This window comes from Brassica napus, chromosome A10 (genome assembly GCF_020379485.1).
Source record: "Brassica napus cultivar Da-Ae chromosome A10, Da-Ae, whole genome shotgun sequence".
NCBI classification, from domain to species: Eukaryota; Viridiplantae; Streptophyta; class Magnoliopsida; order Brassicales; family Brassicaceae; genus Brassica; species Brassica napus.
Window position 1 is genome coordinate 2,972,074 of NC_063443.1, and position 27,938 is coordinate 3,000,011.

Below are 27,938 nucleotides of genomic sequence, written 5' to 3' on the forward strand. Positions count from 1 at the left end.
CATAATTTTATTGTTAATATTCATACTAACTCTTTCATGATAAAACCATTTCAGTTAATAAACATTCAAGCGTTTATCCCGAAACACTTTATTCATCGCCGAATCAGGTATTGGTTCATGTTGGTTTAGTATTGTTTTTGGTTTACTAACCGGTTTAGGATGGTCCTATTGTAAATATAATTTAAGTTGGTTTAGCATATATTATGTTTAAAATAACTTAAATTAAATAATAATAATATTATGCTTAAAATATAATTTTAGAGAGTTTTCAAATATAGTTTACAGAACAATATAGGTGATGAATTTAATTTATTAAATTCGTTTATTACTTAAAACTAAGTTTTTTAAAAAACATACTGAGTTATAAATATCAATGATGGATTGGTGAGTATAACATGAAGAAAAAAAATATAAATATCTGATTTTCAAGATAAGAAATTCAGCTTTTATTTAGATACTCAATATATAATATCTTAAATTATTTTTTAAAAAATATACATAATATATATATATATATATTAATCTTCCAAACTTAAACTATTATATTATATATGAATAATGTTTTTAAATAAAAATAATTTCTGATTTAAAATAAAAATAAAAATAACAAATGGTTATTTTCAAATAATGGATGTAATTTACATTATACTATCATTTAACAAGTATTAGATACGTTTTGATATATCATTATTTTCTATTTCCAGAAAACAATAAATTGTTAAACATCAATATCATCTAAGTTAAGTATACGAACAACACAAAACATCACAAAAAATATTTACATAACCATTATAATACAATAATTTAACAAAAAATACAATAAAAATATTAAAAAGAATAGTTATATACTTAATATTTGAAAATAAAAGATATTTTTGCTAAAATTGTACTTTCCTGGCCAAGGAGATCGACCATCTTTTTACGGATCGATCGAATGTTGAGCATGTGGTCGATCCGAAAATACACTGGAGTTTAATAAAATTTCTAAAATATTTATTCCAACACTCAAAAGATAGTTTTGCTAAATATGATAACTAGATAGCCAATAAAATTACAAAAAAAATATTTAAATAGTAAAAAATATGTTAATTTAACGTGTTAAAATTTAAAAATAAATTTTAATTATGACATGCATTTAACATTTATATAAATATATATCATAGCCTAAATATAAATAATTTAATAACTTAAATTAGAAAAAAATAAAAATCCCGGGCGTAGCCCGGGTTAATCTCTAGTATATATAAAAAGAGCAGATTCGCCGGATGATGCATGAAGGAAGGAAGGAAGGAAGCTCTGAATCTAAAAACTCCCTCCGACCCCAAACCTAGAATTTTTGAAGCCGAAGAAAACACACATAATCTGAGGATAGCGTAATCGATCGTCGTTAGCTTTGTTGACCAATCAGGAAAATCTCTGCTGATTCTTCTTCCCGGAGAAGGAGAAAGCGTTTGATGAGATACGAATAGTTCATTTCTTTTTGTGTTGGCGTAGTGATGAATCAAATTCGTCGATGGCAGAGGATTCTCTTCCTCTCTCTGCTATCGATCTCCGTGTTGGCTCCTCTCGTTTTCGTCTCGAATCGGCTTAAAACCATCACTCCCTTTAGTCAGCTTCTTCTTCCTTTTATTCCCTGTATGGATGATCGTGTAGAATTACCGTAATTGCTTTGATCTTCGATTGATTGAATCTCATGATAATCGTTAGCGAATTTGTTTTCTGGGCAGGTCGGAGAGAATTTATCGAAGAATTATCCAACTTCGTAAGCTATCCTTCATCACTGCCTTATGATAGAGCTAATTCAGTCAAGATCTTAGTCTTGCGGTTTTATTATTTACTCTTTAGGCTTTTTTTATCATGCTATTATTTACTTTGCAGAGATACAGGACTAGTGACCTTAGGCTTAACGCTGTTGAACATGTAAGTTACAAGTTACTGCTTGGTTTCTCAATGTCCTTTTGACCATTCATTTAATTAAAATTGTTTCAATTTGTGAGTTTAGGAGGATGGAGAAGGCTTGAAGGGGCCAAGGCTCATTCTCTACAAGGATGGGGAGGAGTTTAATTCTTCAGTTAGTGATGAGAAAGAGAAAACTATCGATTTACCAAATATTGATGATGGTTGGTGGGGTCATTTTTTTGCAACTTAGCTTTGTTTTCCCGTTAACTCTCAGCTTTCTTATCGGTACTTGTTATGGCTTTCAGGAAATAATCATAAATACAGTGAAGAGAAAGTAATTGATTCACAGCTGACGAAACTAAGCTCTGATTCCAAGGTGTGTATTATTTTCTCCAACTGTTTTATTTGATAACATATGAATGCTCAGGGTATGAAGCAATTCTAGTATTGAATCCTAGAATCAGTTTCCATCAATCTATAAAGATCAGACGTATTGATGTTAAGATTTATTGTTTTGTTTTGTGACAGGATAAAATTCTAACAGTTAACCAACTTGCTAATAAAACGGAGTTCAAACCCCCATTATCCAAGGGTGAAAAGAACACAAAGGTTCATCAGTCTGATAGAGCGACAGATATGAAGATAAAGGAGATCAGAGACAAAATTATACAAGCCAAGGCCTACCTGAATTATGCCCCGCCTGGAAGTAATTCTCAGATTGTGAAGGAGTTGAGAACAAGGATGAGAGAGCTGGAACGGGCTGTTGGTGATGTGACTAAGGATAAAGATTTGTCAAAGGGGTAAGAACAACTACCTTGATTCAAAAGGAGACTATAACTAAATAGCATCCATAGACTTTCTGTTTACTTATGTTAACCTCTGGTGTGGTTGTTTCTTTCAGCGCGCTTCGTAAGTTGAAGCCACTGGAAGCTACATTATACAAGGCTAGTCGTGTCTTTAACAATTGCCCTGCCATTGCTACCAAACTCCGTGCCATGAATTATAACACAGAAGAACTAGTTCAGGCGCAGAAAAATCAAGCATCATATCTAATGCACCTTGCTGCAAGGACCACCCCAAAAGGTCAACACTGTCTCTCCATGCGGTTGACGTCCGAGTACTTTGCCTTGGATCCTGAAAAAAGGCAGATGCCTAACCAGGAAAAGTTCAATGATCCTAGTCTCAATCATTATGTTGTCTTCTCTGACAATGTGTTGGCTTCTGCAGTTGTTGCTAACTCTACAATATCTTCTTCAAAGGTACATTTTCACATGTCCTTATGTTTTACTATATGTTATGTTTCAAGTGCGTTGCACTATATCGTCTCATTTGTGTTAAGCCACTTGTTAATCTGAGTTCCTAATGCTATTTGTAGGAACCGGAAAAAATAGTATTCCACGTCGTGACTGATTCACTTAATTACCCAGCAATCTCAATGTGGTTTTTGCTAAACATCCAAAGTGCAGCTGCTATCCAAATCCAAAACATTGATGATATGGATGTCCTGCCTTTAGATTATGATCAGTTGCTGATGAAGCAAAACTCCAATGACCCAAGATTCATCTCTACCCTCAATCACGCACGCTTCTACCTCCCGGATATATTCCCGGGGTTGAACAAGATGGTACTCTTTGACCATGATGTAGTTGTTCAACGAGATTTAAGTAGACTATGGAGCATTGATATGAAAGGGAAGGTGGTTGGTGCTGTAGAGACTTGCAAAGAAGGTGAACCTTCATTCCATTCAATGAGCACATTTATTAATTTCTCAGACGCATGGGTCTCTGGGAAATTCAGTCCTAAAACTTGCACGTGGGCGTTTGGGATGAATCTAGTTGATCTCGAAGAATGGAGAAGACGGAAGTTGACTTCTACATACATAAAATACTTCAACATGGTACGCAGATTATACTCTCTACTGCATTTACTCTCCTCACATAACACTGTAACCTATAGCTGCTTAGGATTCGCTTCTTCAAATAATTTCCATGTGGGTTCTTCGATTCATTTACACACCATTCTATCTGAAAAGTCCTAACAATAATAAGTATTGGGTGTTAGTTTTGGCTGTGTTGGAGAGGAAAGATTTTGAATTTGGTACTTAGACTAATATTCAGAATAAAGGGCTGTATCTAGAAAACGAACATAAGTGAATCTAGTATAATTCCTAGAGAAAGAGTGGTTACAATCAGCAACGTCTCTGTTATGTGTGTCAACCTAAACCTAACAGTCGTTTTTGGAAATTTCTTTTCTGGCAGGGAACAAAAAGACCTTTGTGGAAAGCTGGAAGCTTACCGATAGGGTGGTTGACTTTCTATAGGCAAACAATACCGTTGGACAAGAGATGGCATGTGATGGGGTTAGGTCGCGAGTCAGGCATCAAAACGGTTGACATTGAACAAGCCGCGGTTATACACTACGATGGGATCATGAAGCCCTGGTTGGATATCGGAATAGATAAATACAAACGTTACTGGAACAGACATGTCCCGTTCTATCACTCCTACTTGCAACAGTGCAACATTCACGCTTGATACTAAGAAACAACTTCCCACAACATAGGTTCAGTTCTAGATTCTTTCTTTATTTATTTTTGTTAAAACAAGCTTATGAGCATGTTACGAATGGTATGGTATGATTAGCTTCATTCTTTTACCCTTCTGAGTGTAAATCTTGGCTTTTCTTTTTCATTTTTGTCGGAGCTTACTTAATCTTAGACCTAGCCACAGCGAGATATTAATGTCTTCTCTTTGAAACCTATACATAATGGTTCCGAGCTCTTCGTTTGTAAATGCTCGAAACTTTAAAAGACGAGAACTCACTAAACATTATTCATGTGCTATGTAGAAGTTTGGTCAAAAAATTTGTCGGAACTCTAGTGTGGAGAGGCAAAGATTGTGTGGTAGGAAACGGCTGAGACGTGACAGGTGGAGAGAAACAATTGGTGAGATTGTTGATAGAATGCAGATCCAATTTCAGATTAAGTACTTTCCCCACCACTTGATAAAGCTACAAGCCTACAACTACCAAACCCCAAAAAAAAAAAACAGAGGCTCATTTGATCAAGTCTTGCGAGTTTGGGAAAGCTAAAGACAATGGCGAGCTTCACTTCCTCCGTCACTTGTCCTACTCTTCTTCTCAAGCCTTCAGTCACAGCTATTTCCACTGAGCGTGTCAATGGTAAACCTCTGTTTGCGTAGTAATCTCTCTTCTACTTTTAGTATAGGCCGGTTAAGGGCTCTGGAATGTCCGGTTTATTATAATTATTTATGATGTAAACCAGTTGGTTATTCCTGGTTTAGTTCTGTTACAGATTGTATAAAGCCTGGTTGTAACAAACTTTATCGTTAATGAGAAAGCTGAGTTTACATCAAGAACACTAAAATGGTATCAGAGCTTTTCCGCGAAAATTTCTTTGATTCTACTCAGTTTTTGTGATATTCTATTCGTTTTCTTCTCGATTTCGTCTACGATTCATCAATCGGAAGCTGTTTCTACGGTTGATTTGATCTCGGAAGCATCCAAATCACATTTGCGAAGCCTTTCCGAGTTCTCAGATCTTCTTCAAGCTCCGATCTGCATCAATGGCGAAACAAGGTCGAAAGATGAGAGGACGCACGCCGATTTCACCGGATCAATCTCCGAAATCACCGGAGCAATCTCCGATTCCGGCTTCGGCAGCTCCGACGAATGTTGCGATGACTCCACACAACGGCTTGACGAATAATCGCGATCGTTTCTCTGCTTTTCCGATGAAGAATGAATCATATGACAACGTTCACAGTCCGTTCTTCCTCCATTCAGCGGATCACCCAGGTCTATCCATTACTACTCATACTCTTGATGGAACAAATTACAACAACTGGTCTATAGCTATGCGTATGAGTTTAGATGCGAAGAATAAGCTGAGCTTCGTAGATGGATCTTTGCCTAGACCTGATATGAATGATAATTTGTTTAAGATCTGGAGTAGATGCAACAGTATGGTGAAGGCTTGGTTATTGAACGTTGTGAATAAGGAAATCTATGATAGCATTCTGTATTACGAAGATGCAGCTGAGATGTGGAATGATTTGTATCTGCGGTTCCGTGTGAGTAATCTACCAAGGAAGTACCAGCTCGAGCAATCAATCTCAACACTGAAGCAAGAAAACCTTGATCTGTCTACTTACTATACGAAGAAGAAGACATTGTGGGAGCAATTGGCTAACACCAGAACCACCACAGTGAAGAGGTGTAATTGTGATCATGTGAAGGAATTGATTGAAGAAGCTGAGACGAGCAGAATAATTCAGTTTCTTATGGGACTGAATGAGAGTTTTGCGAACATTCGAGGACAGATTCTGAACATGAAACCAAGACCAAGCTTAACAGAGATATATAACATGCTGGATCAAGATGAGAGTCAACGTTCTGTTGGAAGTACATCAAAGAACTACTCTACTCCATCTGCGTTTCAAGTTCAGGTCTCTACTTCGATTGAACAACCACATACCTTGTTGGCTCAAACAGGTTCTCAAAAGCCTCGTTGTTCTCATTGCCACAAGATAGGCCACACGGCTGATAAATGCTACAAGTTGCACGGTTATCCACCGGGCTCTGGTCCTCGCTGGAAGAAACCTCAGACTATTGGTGCTACGAACCTTGCTCAGGTCACACCAGAGATGAAGACAGAGCAGTTGGAGTATTCGAAGGAGGAAATGTCTAGTGATCAGATTCAGCGTATGATTTCTTACCTGAGCTCCAAACTCCATGTCTCATCAGTTGAATCCATTCCCGATAAAACTTGTGCCTCGACTTCAACTTCTGTACCTATGATCTCACAGGTCACAGGTACTTTCCTGGATCTTTACTCTAAATCCTATTATGACATGCTTGTTTCTTCAGTATCTACAGAACCGGCAGTGTCTCTAAGAGCATGGGTTTTAGATTCAGGTGCCACTCATCATGTTTCTCATACTAAGGACTTATATGTAGAGTACCGTGCATTAGACCAAACATATGTGACCTTACCTAATGGCTATACAGTTCATATAGAGGGTATAGGATTCATTCAATTAACTGATGCTATCTCTCTCCATAATGTTCTCTATATTCCTGAGTTTAAATTCAATTTGATCAGTGTTAGTGTTTTGACTAAAACTTTGAATTCTAAAGTTAGTTTTACTTCTGATCAATGGTTTATTCAGGAACTTACTCGGGAATTGATGATTGGTCACGGTAGTCAAGTTGGAAACTTATATGTAATGGATTTCAATAAAAGTAATCAGTCTGTCTGTTTACAAGGTATGTCAACCACTTGTTCATTTCCACCAGTTTGTTCTAGTTTTAAAATTGATTGTAAAACTTGGCATAATAGATTGGGTCATCCATCTGATTCTAAAATTGATGTTCTATCGGATATGTTGTGTTTTAAAGCTTTAAAGAATGAAAAACAAGATACTCATGTTTGTCATATCTGTCATCTTGCTAAACAAAAACATTTACCTTTTAAATCTCGAAAGAACATCTGTGCTTCATCTTTTGAACTTGTTCACATTGATACATGGGGTCCTTTCTCAGTGCCTACTCATGATGGTTTTCGCTATTTCTTGACAATAGTAGACGATCATAGTAGAGCTACTTGGATCTATTTGCTGAAACATAAATCAGATGTGTTACATGTTTTTCCTGGTTTCATTGCTATGGTTGAGAATCAATTTAAAACAAAAGTACAATCTGTTAGGTCTGATAATGCACATGAATTGAAATTTGCTGATTTGTTTCTTGCGAAAGGCATATTTGCTTATCATTCTTGTCCTGAAACCCCTCAACAAAACTCTGTGGTAGAGAGAAAGCATCAGCACATATTGAATGTAGCTAGGGCACTCTTATTTCAGTCTAATGTCCCGTTAGAGTTTTGGGGTGAATGTGTCATGACGGCTGTCTTTCTTATCAATAGGCTTCCTACTCCAGTCTTAGATAACAAGTCTCCTTATGAAAAGCTTACTAGCAAGGTTCCTGATTACCACTCGTTAAAGAGTTTTGGTTGTTTGTGTTACTGTTCTACATCTCCCAAAGGTAGAAACAAATTTGAACCGAGAGCTAGAGCATGCATTTTCTTAGGTTATCCTACTGGGTACAAGGGATATAGGCTTTTAGATATAGAGACACATGCTGTTTCTGTTTCAAGACATGTCATTTTTCATGAGGATATTTTCCCTTTAGCATCGTCTTCCATCAAGGACATGACTAAAGATTTCTTTCCTCATTTTCATTCACCTGCAAACCCTGATGAAGTTCCCTCTGGAGCTTCGTCTTCTGATGTGCATCCTCCTTCTGATGCATCATCTTCTGAGCCTTTGGTTCCTTTCGAATCAAAGACTCGTCGACAAAAGAAAATCCCTAAACACCTGCAGGACTTTCATTGTTATAATACTACCTCCACCATACCATTTCCAATGTCAAATTTTATTTCTTATTCTCTATTATCTGAACCTTTTCGTGCCTTCATTAATATCATTACCAAAGATTTTGTTCCAAGAACATATTCAGAGGCCAAGGGACATAAGGTTTGGATTGACTCGATGGGATTGGAAATTGGTGCGATGACACGAACTCATACATGGAGCATCACTACTCTTCCTCCTGATAAGAAAGCTATTGGATGTAAGTGGGTGAACACAATCAAGTACAAAGCTGATGGCACTATTGAAAGACCAAAATCTCGTTTAGTCGCAAAGGGTTTTACGCAGCAAGAAGGGTTGGATTATGAAGAAACATTCTCTCCTGTTGCTAAGCATACTTCAGTTCGTATGCTTCTCTTACTTGCTGCGAAGATGAATTGGTCAGTACATCAGTTAGATATCTCGAATGCTTTCTTAAATGGTGATCTCACGGAGGAGATTTACATGAAGATACCACCAGGGTATGAAGAGATAACGGGTGAAGTGCTTCCCAAGAACGCAGTTTGTAGACTTCATAAATCCATTTATGGATTAAAGCAAGCGTCTCGACAGTGGTTCTTGAAACTCTCTTCTACATTGACTGGTATGGGTTTTTCGAAATCTCATTCTGATCATACTCTTTTCATGAGATACAAGGAGGGTGTTATTATGGGAGTGTTGGTATATGTGGATGATATTTTGGTCGTGAGTAACAGTGATGAGATGATAAGGAGATTTATTGAAGGGTTGCAGTCACATTTTAAACTTCGTGATCTTGGACCAGCTAGATATTTTCTAGGCTTGGAGATTGCCAGATCTACGAAAGGGATTTCAGTTTGTCAACGGAAGTATGTTTTGGAGTTGCTTGATACAACAGGTTTTCTTGGTTGCAAGCCTTCTTCTGTGCCGATGGATCCTAGTATCAAGTTGTCTATTGAAGAAGGAGTTCCTTTACAAGACTCTTCTTCTTACAGAAAGTTGATTGGGCGGTTGATGTATCTTCACACAACTCGACCTGACATCTCTTATGCTGTCAATACCTTGTGCCAGTTCTCTCATGCGCCTACTGATATTCACCTTAATGCAGCACATAAAGTGTTACGTTACTTGAAAGGCACGGTTGGTCAAGGATTGTTCTACCCTGCAGACAACAAGTTTGATCTACGTGGGTTTTCTGATGCTGATTGGGCAGCTTGTAAGGATACGAGAAGATCAGTCAGTGGCATTTGTATGTTTGTTGGTGATTCACTTGTCTCATGGCGTTCTAAGAAACAGGATACAGTTTCTTGTAGCACAGCTGAAGCAGAATTTCGAGCAATGGCATTGGCTACGAAGGAGATGATTTGGCTAGCTCGGTTGTTGCTTGAGTTTCGTGTTCCTTTTCATCCTCCAGCTTATCTCTACTGTGACAATACTTCTGCTATCTACATTGCGAATAACTCTGTTTTTCACGAGAGAACTAAGTGGATAGAGTTGGATTGCTACAAGACGCGTGAAGCTATAGAGAGTGGTTTTCTGAAGACCATGTACGTGAAGACTGGTAACCAACTGGCTGACACACTGACGAAAGCCTTACATCCAGCACCTTTCCGGGATCTCATACACAAGATGGGAATGAATAACATCTTCATATCTCCATCTTGAGGGGGGCTTTTAGTATAGGCCGGTTAAGGGCTCTGGAATGTCCGGTTTATTATAATTATTTATGATGTAAACCAGTTGGTTATTCCTGGTTTAGTTCTGTTACAGATTGTATAAAGCCTGGTTGTAACAAACTTTATCGTTAATGAGAAAGCTGAGTTTACATCAAGAACACTAAAATCTACTTGTGAATCAGAACCAGCATGGTTATTTATGGTTTGCTTCTGTTCAGGTCTTCCAAGCATGATTAGGAGAAGCAGTGGAGTGAAATGCTCGATGGAGACAAACCAGCCGAAGAAAGAGAAGAACTCAACGCCAGTTTTCTCCGCGGTGGGGGTTATGTTGACAGCGGTGATGAGTAGTAGCCCAGCAATGGCGTTAGTGGACGAGAGGATGTCAACGGAAGGAACAGGATTACCTTTTGGTCTGAGCAATAACCTGTTAGGTTGGATTCTGTTGGGCGTGTTTGGTTTGATATGGGCTATTTACTTTAACTACGTTTCTTCCCTCGATGAGGATGATGATTCTGGTCTTTCCCTCTGAAAGCTCCCACTCTCTGTCTTTCTCTCATTTTTAAGTGAACATGAAGTGAAAATAAAATACTTTGTACCTTCTTGTAAAGTTTCAAGTAAAGACGCGATAGACCTTACCTTGTGTAAATGTTCTATCGTTTGTGGGTTTAATAAACTTATTGGGCCAATAAAAAAGCCCATTAATATTCTTGGTGGCCACTGGAGTCTTGTTACCAGATAGAGCAAGCAAGAGTGAGACCTGAGCCAAACTTCTATCTCGACTAAAAAAATCTTCAAAGTACTGTTTATTGTCAAAACATAGGAGTTGATAAGTTATTTCTTTGTAGTATATATATATATATATATATAAAGCAACGATACAGATTAGAAAGATTAAAAAAACAAAAGAAAGTTTTGATGTAATTTACAGAGAGTTAAGAAGGGTGATGGAGTTGGGTGAGAAGATGATGAATGTCAGGAGCATGGTGGTCCTCTGCACGGATGCGATCTGGTTGAATCCAACGGCCATCAGTGTGCCTAACCATTCCTTTGTTTGCATCTTGTCGCCAATAAGGAGGTACCATAAAATGGTCTTTCAGAAAATCAGACGCTTTGTTCACTAACGCTGGATCTCTCCCACTAGATAACACGAATCTCTGTCCTTTCCCATGATACCTGTTACAGAAAAATCATGAAACTGTTTAATATTATCGTTTTCCAGATACGTCAAGTCATACTGAAATGGTCATCTATGCGCTAAGTTACGTATACGACCAATAAGAGTGATAAATAGCAACCAAAGCCTGACAGATAACGACACGGCAACAACTTCTTTAAATTATTAACTAACTTTTTCTTTATTACTTTCAATAATTCTCTCCCTACCGTAAAGTCTGCCACGTTAATCAAACTGAATGATCACATTCTCATATAGTCCCGCATTTAAAAAAAAATACAATACGTTTACTAAATCCCCTAAGATAGTGTATTATTAATAAAGAAAGTTCTTGGAAAATACGAGATTTGAGAATCCCAAGATACACTGAGATATGTCTCCTCGAGAAGTCTTTGACTTTTCTCTAAAGATTAAGCTGACAAGTTTGTGTTTCATACGTTATTGTATAATCATTAAATATTTCCAAAAATTATAATTAATTCGTTTAATCTCTAACCAAAAATATTGACTGAAATTTGAAAAAAAATGACTTGTAAATTTCATAAATAGTTAAATTACTGACCCGTCAAGTAGATGGAGAAGAGCTTCCAAGTTATGAGCCGTGGAAAGATCAACGGACGGCTTCAAAAACGGAGAGTTCTGGTGATCCAACGCTAGCTTCTCCCCCACGTGGCAGTAACACCACGGCAACCCTCCCGCCAACTGCTTAAGCGCGTCCGGCGCGTGCTCGTTCAAAAACAGCCCCGGCGATTTCGGGACGACGTCGTGTTTGTTCACCACCCTCAGCACCTTCACCCCCAGCTCCTCCATCCTCTCCTTGAACCGTATGTTCCCAACCCGCGGAGCGCTGTACGTGAACACCGTCACCGGAACGACCTTCCCCTTCTTCGTCCTGTTCAGCCCCATCTCCGCCACGTCGTACGCGCTCAGCACCGCCAAAGCACCGCCGAGGCTGTGTCCCGTCACCGTGATGCTCAGATCGTCTCCCTCCTCGTCGCCGTATCTCTCCACCAGCCGCTTCACCTCCGTGAGAAGCTGCTCCCTCGCCGAGAACTTCGAGAAGTTGCACGACGTGTCTTTGTCCGTGTAGAGATCCAGAAACCCGGACTCGGCTTTAACGGCCGGGTCCCGGCACCGGAATCCGTTTCCGGATACCGGTTTGAGGAAGTCCTTGAGATCCGCTATCCACTCGAGCTGCGTGACGGTGCCTCTCCACGCGATCGCGATGTCGCGGCGTCCGAGACGGTGGCGCGTGGCTTCGCTGTCGTCGGAGACGGCGACGTACCCCATCCAGTTGGCGTTCTTGCTCCACACCTTGGACCATCTCGATTTCGAGAAGAAGTTGGGGAGATTGATGTTCGACGTCGCGTAGAGGTAACGCGCCGCCTCGTAGCCGGAGTCGAATATCCCGAGCGAGTCGAAGAGCTTTTTGCGCGTGAACCTGCAGCTTCCACAGTATCTCGAGAACGGATCGAAATCGAAAGCGTCGTAACAGGCCTGGGCCATTTCTCCGTAGCGGATCAGCTCTGATCTTAGAACCGGATCCATCGGATCCATTAGCCCGGCCCAGTCATCTTCCCCTTGGATCTTCCTCCACGTGTCCCTCAAACTCTTTGATTCTTTAGCTTCTCTATCCCGCCGGCGAACATCCTCCGCCGCCGTGATCTCATATTTTTCAACCGGATCGAGCCTTGAGGATGTCGAAGCTCCGTCGGTTGTGGACAGAGCCCTCGTGACGGCCACCGGTGATGATCTCGCCGGGAAATTGAGATGAGTAGTGTGTGGTTTAAAGGAAAGAGAGTGAGCTGATTGGTTGATCGTGGGGTTAGGAAGAAGAAGGTTGTGGGAAGGAATGGTAGCCATTGTTGAGAGAGGTTGATGAGTTGTTTCAGGGACATCAAGAACCCTTTTTATATATACTTAACAACATACAATAAACAATAATAAACACATGCGCTCATGCTGCATGCATATCATTTTCAAATGTAGGGTTCGATGCAGTGATACGTTGATACAATAATGTATTGAGATCCATCAATTATTCAACACCTATCTCTTCTATTTTCTTTAAAATATCTTTTTCCTCATTCCAATGCCTCCTTCATCACATTCGCCATGACTTTTTTTTTTCCTACTACAACTCTACAATAATAGACATGGTTTTGGATCGTTAGATATTTTGCAGGTTCGCAATTACATCAATTCTGAAAAGAAAGATAAAACGTGCATGTGGAGTCGAATGAGATTTGTAGCTAGTATAAACTTGGTATAATAACGAAGTTGAATCATCACACAGCAGTATTACTATAAGTTAATTTGGTATTCATCATTTCAAACAATTCACACGCGCATGTTATCAAATTCATTTTGAACTATGATTAGACGATATTAGTAAAATATTTCCTTTTGTATACTATTATGTTCCTCAGAATACCAATAATATATATAAGAATTCCAGTTGTAAATTGTTTGACAGGGATACATGACTGACCCACTTGGCTAATAGATGCCATCTGTATTGTGAATCTATATCCTACTATATAAAAGGGACTAAATCCCTCTTTTCTAAGCCATGCCACATAGACAAAATATTATGAACCAACCAAGATGCCATGTCATCCGGACTAGATTTGAGTTAAAAAAAAGTTATTTTCGGAGCCAATTCGACCCATCTCGAAGCCAATTCGACCCATCTCGAAGCCCATTTTAGTTTTTGCGGGTTGGCGGGTACCCACACTGAATTTTGGCTGACCCGCACCCGCCCCGCATAAAAATCACTCAACCCGCACCCGCACCCGCGAACTAAATTTTTCAAATCACTCGACCCGCATCCGCCCCGCAGCGGATCAAATGGGGCGGGGCCCGCGGATAATGATTCATATTCCCAGCACCACTTGAAGCCCATTCCCGAGCCACTCTCTCATAACCATAATCCCGTATTCTAAATATCACGTAAATTTTTTAAAACACTCATATCTTAGAAATAGTTTAGAAAATATCTTTATATAAATGTTTTTTTCTTGAATAATATTTAATTATAATTTTTTTGTATCTTTTTAACTTTTAAAATAAAAATATTGTTTTCAGATAACAACAAAATATATATAAGAATTATCTTATTTTTAAAATTTTTGATAATTTTATTATATTATTTTAGAATCAATTATTTAATATTAATATAACATATAAATTTAATATGATTAAAATAAAATTCGTTTTTAATTATATATAAAATTCATTAAGGGTATTGTTTTAATTAACACATTAGCGAATCAATTAGAAATTAATAATAAATCAATAACCTATCTAAAAGTTTAAAACCTAATAAAATATGACAAATAAGAAAAACTAACTAAATTTTAATATAAAACAGAAATTTAATATTATTAAAATAAAATTCATTTTTAATATATATATATAATATTAATTAAGGGTATTTTTTAAATTAATAAATTAGTGACTTAGCTAAAAATAAATAATAAATCAATAATTTAGCTAAAACCTAATAAAAACATGACAAATAAGCAAATTTACTAAAATTATGGATAATACAAAATATGATTGATTCTTTAATACAAAATTAAAATAAGAGTTCTGTTAAATAAAACATAAGTTTGCCGTATCTGCGTTACAAAAAAAAATCATTAATAGTATCGTAGGAATTATGTCTTTCCCATTAGCGAATAAAATTGAAGCAGAGTGTTGGATGATAGCTCAACGTATATACGAGATTATGGAGATTGATATGGGAGTTGAGGTAATGGACACAACTGTTCCTCCGTAAAGAAACGCTCCTGCTAGACATCCTGGATAAATGAAAGAAACATATGTGGACTTGGCTTTGTGTTAATAGATTGTGACTTTCCAATGCTGTTTGGAGAAAGGGCCGATATACACACACCAAATCACCACTGCAAAAGCTGAAGGTATACTATGGGTAATGAAACTGATACTGAAGTTTGGACACAGAGAGATGGCTTTCAATCGACTGTGAACAACTGGTTATATTCATTCATAAGGAGGAAGATTAGCATGCGTTGGACTCGGAGCTCGACGAAATACAGGCTGTATCCAAAGAATTTTCTGACCTTTCTATTGCCTATATTCCTAGATCTTTAAAATTCCGTACGAATAGCCTAGCAAAATGTGTCTAATCACGCGCATCTCGATCATCTTTTGTAAACTCTTTTGCACCAAGTTGGCTAGCCCCACAAGCTAGCATGAGGGTGCCAAAAAAGAGAATAAAGTTGAAAGTAAAACTAAATATCCCAATGAACAAATTTATCAGAAGTCTATATTTATGTGGATGACTATATGGGACAAACAAGTTTTTTAGACAATTATAGAATATAGTCACGAAAATCAATCCTAAAATATATAATTTAAAAAAACTATTTAAGCAAACCATCAAAATTTCAATATTACACCAAATAAGAATATAAAGACCAACTATATTTTCTTCTTGTATAAAGTGTTGTGGTAAGATTCAAAAAAATTAACTTACTTTACAGTAAGAAAAAATTAGATTTTTAATTCCAAATTTACAGTAAAAACATAACATTTTATAAAACTAAAGAATTGACATAATAGTACAAAAATATAAAAAAAAATCAAAATACTATCCGCGCGGACAAGGACCTAGTATCTTTAATTTGATTTCGATTAATTTTAAATTATGCATTTGTTTAATTGTGTAATGAAAGTCTATACGAATATATTTGACTTGACCAGACAACATAAAAATTAATCTAACATGTTCTCAAATGCGCATATACGTGTACAAGGTGTGTAACTGAACTTGAATTTGTTTTCCATATTCCATATTCAACACGTTTCGAAACGTGTTGATTTCGTTAGAAATTTCAAAACAGTGTTGAAAAACAAAGAAAAACAAAGAAAAACGAATCAGTAGAATTTCTGGATTTTATAATTTTTTAAAGATAAAATAAAAAGCTTCAGTAGCTCTGGTTAGAGCATGCGACTGTTAAGTTAACCTCAAGGCCAGAGGTCATTAACATGAAAAATGGTAAGAGATAAGAACAACACATGGGGGGCCAGCATAATTAAAATTTGACTTGTTTCGGTCCTACAAAGATAAGGTTATATGACTCATATTTTTACTTTACAATGATCCTCTTTTTCAAACTGAAGCCGCCTTCATGGATTTGGGAACACTTACGTTGATCTTTACTAGCTTTTCTCCTTTGTAACGCTAGAAATATGCTAGTGTTCTTAGCCAACCAAGTAAACGAAGGACAGCCATACATATTAAAAGGATGAAAACGTGATTGATTCTTCAGCTCATACCATTCAACAAGTCTACTCCATATCTTAAAAGGACGGCTTCTCTCACCAATGTGAGCAGTAGGGGTGGGCGTTCGGGTATCCGTTCGGGTTCGGGTCGGGTATTTCGATACAGAGGTGTAGAACCCGTTCGGGTATTTATGTACTTCGGGTCGAATTCGGGTATCTTAAGTTTGGATTCGGTTATTTCGGATCGGGTTCGGGTATTTAGATTTTTTTAAAAAAAAATTAATTTTCATTTCTCAAATTTCTTATATTTAAAAATATAACTTTTACTTAACTAATTTTTTTTATTTTTAATAGAATGGTTAATAGATTTGGATATAACATTTTGAAACTAAAAAAACATTAATTTAATTATTATTTTTAAATTTTGGATGTAACTTTTTGTTAATTCTTGAAATAAAAAGTTTGACATGCATTTTAAATGAGTAGCAAATCATTTTTTCCGTAATTGTATGTGTATCATATGAACTTAAAGTATGTGTAATGTCAATATAAATATTTTATATAAAATGAGAGATGTAAACTAGAAATATAAGGTTAATTATACATAAGTTCGGTTATTTTCGGATATCCATTCGGGTTCGGATATTACCCGTTCGGTTTCGGATATCCAATCTCTCCTAATTCAATATCCGTTCGAATATTTTGCTATTTCGGTTCAGCAGATTTTTCGGGTTCGAATGCGGCTTTGGATATCGGGTAAAGTGCACACCCCTAGTGAGCAGCTACGATGAGCAGACATCACTCCCTAGAAAGCCACGGCTATGAACTTCCTGTCCAGGAAAACAACTATCTGCGACACAATATAGTTATATAGACCATATGTAGCTTTTTATCATTCTCATTTCCTGACTTGTGTATTTGGTGTTCCTTCATCCTTTATGTGTTCCAACAACTGCTTCTGCTGCTATGGGCTTTTGTCTTAAGACCCAACTAAAGCCTAATAGCTATGAAAAGTTGAGTGCAAGTGGGTTTGTTCGTCGCAGTTTGGTCCACCAAAATTCCACGTCCAGTATCATCAGAATAAATCATATGGTCCAAAAGCATCAAAGCGTGAATCAATATTCAACGACAACGGCTCTCTTTTTTAGCAACTTGTACGAGTATCGTTGAGACCGTATCTTTGGATCTATAAAGATAAAACAGGGAAAGACCCAGTTAACTTTTATACAACTCTTCTTGGTTGGTTCCTTATAAAACAAAACAAAACAAAAACAAAAAAGGTGAAACGCCCAACAAAAAAAGGTTCGGTCTCCTCTTGTTCATAGTAAAGCTGCTTTATGTAACCTTTTCGCCACGATCTTCTTGTGATCTCTGCCTTTCTTTAAATCTTTGGATTCTGATTCTTCCTCTGCCTTGTGTTATAAATAACCTGCAACTCAAGCAACTAGAGTCACAAGCAAAAACCAAACTCCAACTCCCGGTTTGGTTTAAGGAACCTCCTCCTTCATTTTCTTGAAGACAGCTAAAACCAAGAAGAAAATGGACAAGGTTCTGAGAATGTCATCCGAAAAAGGAGTGGTTATATTCAGCAAGAGCTCGTGTTGCTTGTCCTACGCGGTTCAAGTCCTCTTCCAAGATCTTGGGGTTAGCCCTAAGATCCACGAGATCGACAAGGACCCCGAATGCCGAGAGATCGAGAAGGCACTGATGAGGCTAGGCTGTTCAAAGCCAGTTCCAGCCGTCTTCATTGGCGGCAAGCTCGTTGGTTCCACAAACGAAGTCATGTCCATGCACCTAAGCAGCTCCTTGGTTCCCTTAGTGAAGCCATATCTATGTTAAATGAAAAGGTCGGAATGTATTTCAATAAGGAAACAAATGTGAACCAAATCTTTGTAATGTGTTTTAGTATTATGTTGGTTGTGTAACCTAGCTTACAAGTTATATAAAATGTCTTTTCGTTCAAGAACAAAGAAATGGAAAGCCCACACGGGCGGGTGGTACGGCAAACTTGGAAAGACGCTTAGATAAACTGTGCACATATGTGTGAATAGATAAACTTTACCCCCCACACCGAGTTTGCAAAGGGTATCAGCAAGAACGCAACAAAGCTCTCTCAAAGCTTCAAGTAATCAAGCAATGGGCCGTAATGATCAGTCCAACTCTCAGCCCATCAAGCAGAAGCCTAGTCCTCTGTCTCAACGGTCGGATGCTCTGTCGGACAAGAGGTAAACTGATGACGCAAGACAACAGTACGGCCGGCTTTCCACTATTACAGTTGAGCAATCGTTTCTCAGCCCTTGATGAAGCTGAATCCTCAGGATCTTGCCATCTGGAACAATGAAATAGGGTTTCAGTTCAGTTGTATAAATACACTACTCTATCTTGTAATGAAACCAAGCCGAAAGCAATTTATAAAACTTTATCTTGGAAGCTATAGCTTCCACTTACAGTTTGTCTCCTGGTCTCTGGAATTAGTCGGGTCTTTTTGGGATTCGGACGACCCGGGTTACCAAAAAAAAAAGAAAATTGAGGAAAGTGTAATGGAAAGTAGCTAGATGCATTCTTGATTAGTAAGTAAATGATCCAAACCAAACATACAGAAGCAGAACTACATAACGTACATAACAAGAATTGGCAACAAATTTCACAAGGGCCAAGACTATCTGCAACATATACTAAACTACTGTTACATGGATTACAATAACTTCTTTCTGTACAAAGTACAAAGAAAGAACAAAAACAAAAACACACTGAACAATCAAACAAAGAGTGTGTGGTATATATGGTTCGAAGAAACTTGGCTATCTAGGTGCAACAGAGGGAACTACTCCACTGACGAGGTCAGAGCCAGAGACATCCATCGATGTATAAGGATGTGGATTCTTCAAGTATGAAGAGTTTGATGACGATGACGGCTGACTCGTTGTCTCAGACATATCCTCCCTTTTAGCTGTCTTAGATTCCGGCATCAGTTCCCATATGATTTCCAGTTCTCTAACAACTTCAGCCATTGAAGGCCTCGCGTCAGTCTCCTCTCTGCAGCATCGCAGAGCTAACGTTGCAAACTTTTCAATGCATTCAGCTGGAACTGAGCTCATTCTCTTGTCCACGACTGATGATATCGAACCAGACTGGTATGCGATGTTAGTCTGGCGGGGAGAAAACATTTGAAAACGGTTATAGATAACTGCCAAGAAGGAGACAAAAAAAGAAGCTCTTACTATCTAAACTAGACTTACTTCTCTAACTATGTTCTTGCCATGTGTGATTGGCTGCATCCCTGTCAAAAGCTCCAGAAACACTACGCCTAAACTATATACATCGCTTTTGTCAGTCAGTTGATGCGTCAAGAAATATTCCGGGTCAAGGTAACCCTGCAAGACAGACAAGTAAAGTCTCAGTCATGAATTTGAGAAATAAATTTACAGCAACATGGAGGTTCGGTTTGGATTCCATCCTATCAATTATCCGAGCGGATCCTATATATCTACAACCAAAAAACCGAAACTATTCAAATTTCTATATATCATTTATAAACTTATAAATATTATAACTATGACTCATAAAAAAATCAACTATTTTAAAAAATACTATTTATAAACCGAAATAACTAATCGAACTGAAAAAACTAATTACTCGAATACTTTTTATCTGAAATATTTAAAATTATCCGAATTATCTAATTTTTTTAATCCGAAAACCCAAAAATATAATATTTTATTTGAAAACCTCGAATTTTCTGACTTAGACCTGAATTTATTTCAGAATTAGACCTTAATTAACTGAATTAGACGTGAATTTATTTCAGATATTAGCCAGTTCCCAACTTTGTTACCTGAAATCGAACCAAATTTTCTAAATATCCAAGCTGATCTTATATCTTTAGAACAGAAAAACCAAAATAAACCAAACGAACCTATACTCGCCCAGGCCTAGCAAAAATGCAGGAGAAAGATCTTACCGGAGTCCCTTTTACAACAGTAGAAACATGATGAGGCGAGATGCCTTCCATATCAGGCACTGGAGCGAGTCTCGAGAGTCCAAAATCAGCAACCTTTGCAATGAACCTTGAGTCCAACAAAATGTTACTAGCTTTGATATCTCGATGGAATATCGGTGGGTTAGCTTCCGTGTGCAAGTACAGGATCCCCTTTGCTGAGCCTATAGCAATCCGCATTCTCATCGCAAAGTCCAAAGGCTTTTCCAACTTAACTGTCACACCACAAAATTTGTAAATCAAATGGTAAAGTGTTATCCACAGTGAACAGAACCACGCAGAGAAACAAGTAACAAGCATACCAGAAATGTTGTCTCGCAAAGTACCATGTTCCATGTACTCATAAACCAGCATCTGCACGATTGAACAATAAGAAGCAATAAGAGAGAAACGTAAAAGGCTTTGGACCTTTAACCAGAAGAGGGGTGGGTACCTGTTCGCCTTCTTCATCACAGAATCCAACCAAAGCAACAAGGTTCCTGTGGTGTAGTCTCGACAACAGTTCAATCTCAGTTAGGAACTCCTTCTCACCCTGCAAAGACCCCTCTTGTGCTCTTTTAATAGCCACAGCCGTTCCATCGACAAGGATACCTTTGTAGACTTTTCCATACCCACCTTGCCCAATTTGGGTGGAACTGCTAAAATTGTCTGTAGCAAGAGCCAGCTCAGCATATGTGAAGCTCTTTACCCCTTCTATCTTCAAAGAAGCCTTGGAAGCTGCATATGTATATGAATCAAAAAACAAATCCTCAAAAGAATCTACTCTGAACACAAAAAAAATGAAAAAAAAAATGCTTACATCGCTTTCTCCTAGAAACTGCAGCGTATCCTTTCATACGTTTCCTCATAATGATAAGTGCAATAATAGCAGTTATCGTCACTGCAGCTGCAACTGAACCAAGTACTATACCCGCTATTGCACCCTTACTTACACCAGACGGAGAACCTTGAGGAAACACTGCAAAACAAAACAAAACGAAAGCATGCATAAGTTTTATGATCCATCAGCCTGAAACCACAACATTTAATATTAGTTTTGTCCCAGCGATTACTTGAACCGGAGAACTATGACACAATAGTCGGATCATTTCCAGTTGAGCTAACTACCTCTAATTCGTTTTCAAAAATAAAACATCACAGGATTACTATACTGCTACTAACCATCTCTGTAGACCTCTAACAATGTGAAGTTCATAAGCTCATAAGGCCCAAAGAGATCTCCGTCTGGGATGTTCCAACCAGTGAACATGCCCCTTATCCGCCTAACCTCGCTCCGATTGAATATGAAAGAGTTGTTGGGATTTGAACCATAAACAGGAAAGAACTTGAGATACATTCGGAGCCTAGGTCCTTTTTGCCACCGGAACGAGTCAATGCGCAGCTGATGCAGATCCAAACTAAGACCAGAGGTGATGTACTGCTGAAACTCGGATACGTAAGGAACGAAATCAGAGAAACCGGGACTTTTCAGACGATATCCAACGAGCAGAGGAGCAGCGCAAAAGCATTCTCTAAGAGGCTCTGGAGAAAGCTCATAAGGAGGTGGGCAGATAGAACAGGTTGTATTAGGTCTGGTTGGTCCCTGGTTATTGTCTTGTTCGGTTAGAGATCCACATAACTGAAGTAGATTTCCATTTGAGCATAACGGATTCCCCTGAAGCCTGGAAGAAAAAAAAACGATGATGTCAAATATATAATGGAAAGGTGGACATTAATCTTAGGGAAAGAGTGTAGCACATTTCAGAATGAGTAGACAAGATCAAAAGCTGTTATATTCATTAAGTAGCTAGTGTGAGTTGCTGTCTAAACCGATTTTTAGAACACTGAATTAATAAGCATGCATGAAGATCTAAAAAAAGGGGGAAATAGGAAAAGTGCAGAAGCAAACCAGACGGTCACATTTGGACGGGGATCAGATCTGCCAGTAATATTTGAAAATCTATTGTTCCGCAAATCCCTGAAAAAACATAAAGGAAATACAGATTGTCAAGAGATATGAGTGTAGGTCAAAGAAAAGGGAGATATGATTGTGTGTCATACACGGTAAGAGTCTCGGTTGAATTCAACACTCTGTCCTGGTATATGCTAGAGGGAATGGAACCACTCAGAGCATTGTTTGCAACCGACCTGCCACATTAGATAGCCAACCAAAGCAAAACCATTATCCATCTTCATGTCCAAAAAATGATAAAACTAATAGCAGCATCCAAAAAAATGATAAGACACACTTACAACTTTTGAAGCCGCGGAAGGTCTGAGAAATTTGTTGGAATGGTTCCAGTAAAACTGTTGTTGGACAGATCGCTGCAGTATTTTTTTTCATCAGAAGATATTAAAATTTAAAAGCAATCCATTTCTAACAAAAAAAAAAAGAATAATACTAATCATAGTTCATAGCTCGGAATAAATCAAAAGCCAGAATCACTAAAGGTGCTAAGAGTTTTACATGGTTGTGATGTTATCAGAAAGCTTCCCTGTAGGTATAGATCCATTCAACTGATTTCGACTTAGGTCCCTGGAAAACAATCAGAAACAAAATGATAATTAATACGCCAAGGCAACTGCAGAGATTTTGGGGACTGTATGCCACTTAGTATAGATTTCAATTAAAAAAATTTGTATAAATTTGGAGTCTTATATCTAAGAAATTTCCTTAAAAAAAAATTAAAACTTCGGAGCCATAGGCGAATGTTTCATTTGGTTTTGTCCAGGACTGGCCCTGCCAGGAAGACGTTAGATAAGTTACAAAACTTACAGATAACCAAGTTTTGGGATACTGCTAAGATCAGGCATTGGTCCTTGCAAGCTGCAGTTCCTAAGACTCCTGCACATGACAGATACAAAAACATGCGTAGGTTAGCTTAGCAAACGCATATATCTTATGTTAAATGCATTAACATATTATGACATTCCTTCCACTTTCACACTTCAGTGACTTTTTGAGTTCAAGATAGTACATTGTGAAATTAGCACTTACATCTTCAAAAGCTTAGTCATGTTTCCATAAGAGGGTGGAATCGTGGTCCCATCAAAATGATTGTTATCTAATTGCCTGCCAAAAAAAGAAAGGTGAAGAAGAGAAGAATAAAATGCATTGATCACCAGAAACTGTGACATAGACTTACAGGATAAGCAGATTAGGCATGTTTGCTAACTCAGGAGGAAGATAGCCAGTTAAATTGTTGTTGTCAAGAAGGCTGTAAGAAAAATAATAAATGTTCATCAAAATTAGATAGGTAAAAGCATGTGTGGCATGCCATCGACATAAAAGCTGAGTTTAAGATACCAAACTCACATGTGAACAATTGAAGGTAAGCTTCCAAGCTCTGGAGGAATCTGCCCGCTAATTGAATTATTGTTCATGTGACTGCAAAGAAGATAAGATGGACAAAGAAAATGCAATGAGTGTAACATACTCAAAAAATGAAGGAATCGTTTTAAACAAAATTATGTACAATAAGATAATATGATTAAAAATAACTCACAAGTGCTTAGTCTTGTTTAAATTGGCAAAGGATTTGGGGAGTGATCCTGAAATACGGTTTTCATCAATCTGTATTCTATCCAAGTTTGGAAGATAGCCAAGCTCCTCTGGTAAGTTTCCAGTTAATAGATTACCATTCAATAGCCTGAAAGAGTTCAATGAGCCAAGACAAAACAGATAAAGGTAATAATAAGAATAAAACTTGATGGACTTTACAAGAGCTCCAAAGACTTGATATTCCCAATTTCCTTTGGTATACTTCCGGTTATCTTGTTCCACATGAAATCTCTGAAGAGGGTAGTACAATACACAAAGAAAAGTTATTCACCATTATTACAAAGGTTAAAAAAAATAGTTATTTAAGCACGTACAAGATAGTAAGACGAGTCAGCCGTCCAAGGTCCGGGGACAAGTTCCCTGAGAGATTCATGCTTAGCAATTGCCTATAAGTAACACAAAAAAAAAGAACTTTTAAGACAATTCATCAAGAAAAAATTTATTGCAAGAAAAAAAAAAACAATTCATCAAGGAAGACAGTTGATAAGGATTAAACAAAAGAGCAGTAACGGAGAAGGAGAGAATACAATTCTTTGACATGGAGATAACCATCGTCAAGAGTGGAGTTCCAGCAGAGAACACCTGTCCAGTTGGAAGCACACGGATCACCACGCCCCCAATTTCTCAATCTCTGAACTGGATCGTTTAAACTTTCCTTTATAGCTCGCAAAGCCCTCACTGAATCCACAAATTATCAAACCATCAAAAATAAGAAAAGCAACGAAAACCCATTTGAAGTATTCGAAATTCTAAACCGAAGAGAAGGTGAAATTAACAACCTTCGACGGGATTGGTGATACCGTCTTGAGCAAAAACAGAGGACCAGAAACAGAGGAGGAACAGAGGAAGGAGACGAGAGACATGTGACCAACACATATTGGGAGAAGAAGAAGAAGTGACCCAAGACGCGGATAGATCGAGAGAGAGAGAGAAAGAGAGTTAAAAGGGAAAGAACATGATCAGGTTGCAGAGACAGTGAAACAGAGAGGAGAGAGATGGTCAGAAGACAAAGTAAGAGGAAAGTGGTTGGGGTTTTGTTGAAAGCATTGAAGAAGAGTGTGATGAAACGGACACTTTCTTATGTTTGACCATATCAAACCGTGGAGGAGAGCGTCGAGGCGTCATCAATAGTTTCACTTTCGCCGCCACCATTACTCAGCCACCTTCTCTGCTTCCGTCAAAACCGTATGTTTCTATTTTTCTTCATTTTTTTATCATGATTGCGTTTTGTGACCTGTCTTTGACCTTTGTGTTTTTCAAATTTGAGTAATTGACATTAGGTAGATTAGATTAGTATATATAATGTGCAAGTGCGATGAATTTACAATTATTGTATAGTGTTAATTAAATACACTAACCTTTTTGAATCTTCCATGATCAAAATTATTAATTTTGTATTTTTAAAAAAGTATTCCAATGGCAAATAGCAATAAGAAAACAAAATAAATTATTGGTTATATTAGATATATGGAGTTTTGTTGATGTATCAATATCTATGTGCATTTTGGACCCCACGAAACTATAAAAAGTCACGACTGTATTGGAACATTATCAAATTTAGTGTTGAACTGTTGATTGTGACCGACTTTCTAGAATGTTATAGTCACTATGTATTATGTAGAAGATGTCGTATGAATGAATGATTATGATTCTAGCACACTAGAAAAATAAGAAGATAGTATTGACAGAAGAGAATGTCAAAGCGTGTACTGACTCGTGAACTATTATGGATTAGATAACTTTCCTGACCCAAATTGATCTCTTTCTTGAAAAGACAATAAATCTACAATGGAAACCTACTTCCATTGATATAAAGCTTATCTCTAAATTCGAAGAAAAGTCATCTGTATACATTTGGTTAAATCATAAAATAAGACAAAAGGAAAATAAAACTTTAGCTGGTATAAGTAAGCATTAGGAGTATTCTTAATTGCCAGTGGGTCGATGTTTTAAATGATACCGGTCCACTTCCGGCGCTTAATTAAGATGCCTCCTAACTAAAAAGGGAAAATCGCATAAAAAAAACATTGAAAGTGTCGCTTACTAGCATTTTAAACCTTAAAATTTTTTTACTAATATTTTTAACTTTCAACGTGACATTTTTATCATAAAAAACCTCCAAATAAGAAAAATGACCGGCTGAACAGGTTAAAAAACAGTTTTTTTTTTCAAAAAATAATTATTTAATCATTGAAATAAACAAAAAAATTAATAAAAATCAAAAAATTTAGCAAAAAACTCATAAATTAAAAAAATGAGAAAAATAAATAAAAATAACAAAAAATTCAAAAAATAAATAAGATCAAATTAAAATAGAGAAAAATAAAAAAAAATCATAATTTTTTTTTTAAAAAATGAAAATTCAAAAAAAAAATTCATATTCAAATATTTTTTTTATCAACATTCATTTTCAAATATATTGTCAGAAATTATCATTGGAGATATGCCAAAAACCGTCATTGGAGATATGTCGGAAATTATATTTGAAAATGAAAAAAAAACTTTTTTGAATTTTCAATTTTTTGAAATTTATTATTTTTCTGTATTTTAATTTGATCTTATTTATTTTTGAATTTTTAGTTATTTTTATTTAATTTTTTAAATATTTATTTATTTTTCTCACTTTTTTTAATTTATGAGTTTTTTGTTAATTTTTTTTTATTTTTATTAATTATTTTTGTTTATTTATTAATTAAATAATTATTTTTTGAAAAAAAACTGTTTTTAACCTGTTGAGCCGGTCATTTTTCTTTTTTCGAGGTTTTTTATGATAAAAATGTCAATTTAAAGGTTAAAAGTGTTAGTGAAAAGACTTCAAAGTTTAAAGTGCTAGTAAGTGACACTTTCAAAGTTTTTTATGCGATTTTCCCTAACTAAAAAGGTAAAAACAATTTAAAAGTAATAAGGACAAAGTGAGGAGAGATCTCTTCTTTTATACTTTGACCAGAGCAAATAAAGTGATACCCAACTGCCAAATGGCCCCAGTGAAGACAAGGCCCAAAACCCATCATCACAGATTCACAGAGGCTATATTTATATTAACTAAAAATGTTAACAACGCGCCAGGTAGGGGTCGAACCTACGGCTTTCTGCTTAGGAAACAGACGCTCTATCCACTGAGCTACAGGCGCAACAAATTGGGTTTGTTAAATGGATAAGTGTTTCATTTATATAGCAATAACTGTCCCGATATAAGGCGTTGTTAGATAAAAAGAGCAAGTGAATTATAGATGCATTCCCTTTGCAAAGATGGATATGACAACTTATAAACATATAACTACAGTTTATTAAACAGATAACTGTTTACCTGCGTTTTGCCTAGGTAACTTTGCTCTGTTCCACACAAAATGCAACTCAGTGTTGTTTGGATCGATCAGAGAGACACAAATGGACTAGCAAACGAAAATACAGAGCTTAGACTTAGGTTACAATCAATGGAACAACAAGCTCTGCTTCGTAATGGTATAATAAATAAATAAACTGATTCTTTGTTTGCATTTTGGTTTACTCTGTCTGCCTCTGTGATTTTCAATCTCTTGCTTTTGATTTTTTTTTCTGTAAATGCAAAAACAGCTTTAAACGGAGAAGCACTGAGGAAAGAAGTGGAAAGAATGAAGATTGAAACCGGAGAAGTCTCCGGTAATTCAGAATCTTCTGATACGGGAATCATGCAGCAGATTCAGTATTCTCCTTCGACGTTCACCGTATCAATTATGGTTCACCCAACAGCCAGGATTTGCGGTTCAATCAAAACCAGCTAATGGGGAAGTCGAATTCTCAGAGCGTGTCAGAGTTTCTACAGAACGGACGGTTGCAAGTGGGCTAGAGATAAGTAGCAACAACAGCTCGAGCATATTCAAATCTGAGGGACCTTCCCTCTCTAGCTCTGCGTATTGACAAAGACCATGAAGAATACAACTGTTTATAGGCCTTTTTATAAAATAATCACTTGATCCTTTGTTTTTTTTAGGTGCCAAAAATACCAGACGTATAA

The 27,938-nt window shown here is 37.0% G+C and overlaps 5 protein-coding genes and 1 non-coding gene across 9 annotated transcripts; 3 read left to right on the forward strand and 3 right to left on the reverse strand.

Moving 5' to 3' along the window:
* Window positions 1–1,246: 1,246 nt before the first annotated feature.
* Window positions 1,247–4,610, forward strand: LOC106369001 (probable galacturonosyltransferase 6). Of its 4 annotated transcripts, none has more exons than XM_013809095.3 (9): window positions 1,247–1,608; window positions 1,728–1,762; window positions 1,879–1,920; window positions 2,003–2,120; window positions 2,205–2,275; window positions 2,428–2,699; window positions 2,801–3,158; window positions 3,275–3,796; window positions 4,158–4,610. In XM_013809095.3, the coding sequence occupies exons 1-9, from the start codon at window positions 1,497–1,499 to the stop codon at window positions 4,431–4,433; spliced, it is 1,806 nt and encodes a 601-aa protein (XP_013664549.2). In that variant the 5' UTR covers window positions 1,247–1,496; the 3' UTR covers window positions 4,434–4,610. The 4 variants fall into 4 exon arrangements, with proteins under 4 accessions (XP_013664549.2, XP_022548847.2, XP_013664550.2 ...); XM_022693126.2 differs by having other exon boundaries at window positions 1,265–1,635; XM_013809096.3 differs by having other exon boundaries at window positions 1,283–1,608; window positions 2,003–2,124.
* Window positions 4,611–4,866: 256 nt separating this feature from the next.
* LOC106369003 (photosystem II reaction center W protein, chloroplastic) lies at window positions 4,867–10,685 on the forward strand. Its single transcript, XM_013809098.3, has 2 exons — window positions 4,867–5,079; window positions 10,198–10,685. The coding sequence occupies exons 1-2, from the start codon at window positions 4,995–4,997 to the stop codon at window positions 10,506–10,508; spliced, it is 396 nt and encodes a 131-aa protein (XP_013664552.2). The 5' UTR covers window positions 4,867–4,994; the 3' UTR covers window positions 10,509–10,685.
* Window positions 10,686–10,802: 117 nt separating this feature from the next.
* On the reverse strand, window positions 10,803–13,235 carry LOC106369002 (phospholipase A1-Igamma1, chloroplastic). The gene is made up of 2 exons (XM_013809097.3): window positions 11,716–13,235; window positions 10,803–11,152 (listed from the first exon to the last, which is right to left on the reverse strand). Exons 1-2 carry the CDS (start codon window positions 13,014–13,016, stop codon window positions 10,912–10,914), a joined length of 1,542 nt encoding a protein of 513 aa, XP_013664551.2. The 5' UTR covers window positions 13,017–13,235; the 3' UTR covers window positions 10,803–10,911.
* Window positions 13,236–17,572: 4,337 nt separating this feature from the next.
* Window positions 17,573–18,376, forward strand: LOC106369000 (monothiol glutaredoxin-S11). Its single transcript, XM_048743500.1, has one exon. It carries the CDS (start codon window positions 17,946–17,948, stop codon window positions 18,243–18,245), a length of 300 nt encoding a protein of 99 aa, XP_048599457.1. The 5' UTR covers window positions 17,573–17,945; the 3' UTR covers window positions 18,246–18,376.
* A 568-nt stretch (window positions 18,377–18,944) lies between these two features.
* LOC106368999 (probable LRR receptor-like serine/threonine-protein kinase At1g06840) lies at window positions 18,945–25,210 on the reverse strand. The gene is made up of 20 exons (XM_013809094.3): window positions 24,724–25,210; window positions 24,472–24,622; window positions 24,259–24,330; window positions 24,104–24,175; window positions 23,889–24,032; window positions 23,699–23,770; window positions 23,529–23,600; window positions 23,381–23,455; window positions 23,159–23,227; window positions 22,850–22,918; window positions 22,636–22,707; window positions 22,444–22,530; window positions 22,292–22,360; window positions 21,565–22,064; window positions 21,203–21,361; window positions 20,837–21,120; window positions 20,706–20,757; window positions 20,368–20,618; window positions 19,646–19,780; window positions 18,945–19,555 (listed from the first exon to the last, which is right to left on the reverse strand). The coding sequence occupies exons 1-20, from the start codon at window positions 24,818–24,820 to the stop codon at window positions 19,208–19,210; spliced, it is 2,850 nt and encodes a 949-aa protein (XP_013664548.1). The 5' UTR covers window positions 24,821–25,210; the 3' UTR covers window positions 18,945–19,207.
* A 1,792-nt stretch (window positions 25,211–27,002) lies between these two features.
* TRNAR-CCU lies at window positions 27,003–27,075 on the reverse strand. The gene has a single exon. It is a non-coding gene; the product is annotated as a tRNA-Arg (tRNA).
* Between the last annotated feature and the right edge of the window lie 863 nt (window positions 27,076–27,938).